Raw genomic sequence first — 3,246 nt, 5'->3', positions numbered from 1 at the left:
GGTTATTTAAAATTTATATATAAAACCAATAAAAAATTTATTTTTACATCCTCCACGTGGGAAATTTCATAAGGCTTAGCAACCTACAACAATCGGCAAACAAGTATAAAGGTCGTAACTAGAAGAGATAATTGTTAGCTTCACATCTTTATTTACTGTTCTATGTTTTAAGAAAAATAAGTTTAAGAGCTTATTTGTAAATAGAAATAATCTATATACATATATAATGTATAATAATTGAAATGTGATTGTATTTTACAAAATACTAGTTCACTAAAACACATCCAAGACAGGTCACTTTGTAAAGACCAAAGGTCAGTTTCATGTTATTTGATACGGTAACATAAGTGCACGCGAGCCTCGTCATTGTAACTTCCATATTGTTAGCCAGGCATGGCTGAAAGGTCAATATAATAATAAATATATATAAATGTATATTGTTATGAGATTTAAGCTACTTAGTCTACACATTTATGTTTTCAAGTTATAATCTGTAGTCATTCTAGAATGAAAAAGCATAATTTATATTTTTTTCCTAATTTTTTATTGAGGTTACGAAATCGGTCATATCAAACCAACCCGTACAGAAACACACTAGTGAAAATAACAAATAAAATATAGTTTTTTTAAACAAAAAATTTTACATTTATTTGGAGATTATAAAGTTAAATTTGAAAATGTTCTAATGCACTAAAGTATTTTTAATCTTAAAATCAAAATTGCTTTGCATGTTGGATATTCAACATTCTGAAAGAAATAGGTTTATGAGAAAATCTTTAATTGAAAAATCTTAATACTTAATTTAAAAACCCAATATTTTGTGAATGAAAACCTTGTAATGTTTACCGATAACCGGCAAAATTTTGTAAAGATGTGCTTACATTATGAAAAATCATAGTATAATTACTCTTATGGATACTTTCGTGGTTACGAGCTGGGTCGAATCCACCCAGCCTGTAATGGATAGGTTAAGATAAAAAAAATAATATAAAAACTATTTTTGAACCAGTACGTAAAATAATGGTTCTTCTAGTTGATCTGTAACCAAAACAGAAGAACTGCTGTACCATTTTGTATCACAATTGTAAAATAAGAGTTTTCCAAAAACATTTAAATCAACTAACCATAAATGTCTTGAGGATATGTTCTGACATCTTATATAAATCTTCTAATCCTTTCTTGAAAGCTTCCATTGCTGGCTGTCCTAATAAATATTACAAATAACTGAATGGTGGTTTAATATTGGATTTTACAAAGTTTTACTCTTTAAATATCTCAATTATGTATTCAGGAAATTTATTAAAAAAAAAAGGGAAATTGACGTATAAAAACAAAAGCTATTATAAAATTAGAATTGAAAAAAAATTAATCCAAAGTTTAAAAACAAATCAAGAAGTTAACTACAATTGTAGAGTTGAAATCATGGGGCACATGTAAACAAATTATAAAAACCTATAGAATAAAGTCTGTAGAGTTGAAATCATGGGGCACATGTAAACAAATTATAAAAACCTATAGAATAAAGTCTGTAGAGTTGAAATCATGGGGCACATGTAAACAAATTATAAAAACCTATAGAATAAAGTCAGTTTTCAAATAACCTTTTTAATAGCTTGTCTTTAGCAGTAAACATTAGAGCAAACTGTGATGATGTTTTCTCAGGCTGAATATATGTACTGACTTGGATTTGTTGTACTTTTAATCAGTTTGGTTTGCAGTTGTTATCACTGATCGATATTTTTTAAATGGTTTAAACTAATTCCACCTCGACTGAGGTCCAATGTAAATGTTTTAAATTAAAACTGGTTGATGAATATCTTTTATTTTCAGATATTTATCGGCTGGGAAAACTTTTGATATAATATAAACCTGTTAGTTCATTCTCAAGAGTTTTAATAACACCTTCCTTTGGATAATGTATGTCAAAATTACACTGTCATAGTTGGATAACATTAATGAAGATTTGATCTAAAATGCATTTTCAGTAGTTAATGTAAAAGTTAGACAACCACTAAAATACAAAGTTTAAGTAATATATATGGAATTTGTGTTTTAGTGATTCCCTACATGTATCAACTCGGTGTATGTGTAACTTCACACCAATGTTAAAACACAAGTAAGTAATGGAGTCAGTAGAACATCTGACCTCACAACAATACTGCAACTTGAATATAATTCAAATATGCAAATGGTATGTCGTACCAGCACAGCTTTCTGTTCTGAGAAGCAGTTACAACACAAAAATATGAAAGTAGCAACAACGGACCATTGTGAAAGTTTTTGTTAGAGTGAGTTGGTACTTTAAGCTATTTTCATACCGAATACAAGATGTAACATTTAAATTTACCATACGTTTGATGTAACATTTAAACTTACCATATGCCTGATGTAACATTTAAACCATACGTCTGATGTAACATTTAAACTTACCATACACCTGGTGTAACATTTAAACTTACCATATGCCTGATGTAACATTTAAACTTACCATATGCCTGATGTAACATTTAAACTTACCATATGCCTGATGTAACATTTAAACTTACCATATGCCTGATGTAACATTTAAACTTACCATATGTCTGATGTAACATTTAAACTTACCATATGTCTGAATCCTCAAGTTGATTTTGTTTTCAGATGGATGAGGTACTGCATAGCCACAGAACTTCACCTGAGGACTTAAAACAATTAAAACAAGTTACTCTTTATACAACATGTGCATCTACTCTGAGAAAAGTTACCAGAACTATGTAGTGAAAAATACACAGGTAAGTTTCAATCCATTGTTCTAACATCACAATACTAAATTATCACACTGATGTGATTTATTTTTAATTCACTGTTCTAACATCACAATACTAAATTATCACATTGATGTGATATATTTTTAATCCATTGTTGTAACATCACAATACTAAATTATCACACTGATGTGATTTATTTTTAATTCACTGTTCTAACATCACAATACTAAATTATCACACTGATGTGATATATTTTTAATCCATTGTTGTAACATCACAATACTAAATTATCACATTGGTGTGATATATTTTAATCCACTGTACTAACATCACAATACTAAATTATCACACTGATGTGATATATTTTTAATCCATTGTTGTAACATCACAATACTAAATTATCACATTGATGTGATATATTTTTAATCCGCTGTTCTAACATCACAATACTAAATTATCACATTGATGTGATATATTTTTAATCCACTGTTGTAACATC

The 3,246-nt window shown here is 28.4% G+C and overlaps 1 protein-coding gene across 1 annotated transcript; it reads right to left on the bottom strand.

The window, feature by feature from the left end:
• Window positions 1-1,124: 1,124 nt before the first annotated feature.
• LOC106477034 (DNA-directed RNA polymerases I and III subunit RPAC2-like) lies at window positions 1,125-2,701 on the bottom strand (the record flags this gene model as incomplete). The annotated part of the gene is made up of 2 exons (XM_022380741.1): window positions 1,125-1,204; window positions 2,605-2,701. Coding segments are annotated over 2 exons (177 nt in total), but the record flags the coding sequence as incomplete, so codon positions are not given.
• Between the last annotated feature and the right edge of the window lie 545 nt (window positions 2,702-3,246).

The sequence above is a fragment of the Limulus polyphemus genome, unplaced genomic scaffold (genome assembly GCF_000517525.1).
Source record: "Limulus polyphemus unplaced genomic scaffold, Limulus_polyphemus-2.1.2 Scaffold12590, whole genome shotgun sequence".
Classification (NCBI taxonomy): Eukaryota; Metazoa; Arthropoda; class Merostomata; order Xiphosura; family Limulidae; genus Limulus; species Limulus polyphemus.
Note: the sequence above shows the minus strand (reverse complement) of the source record. Positions and strands in the feature narration are given on the sequence as shown.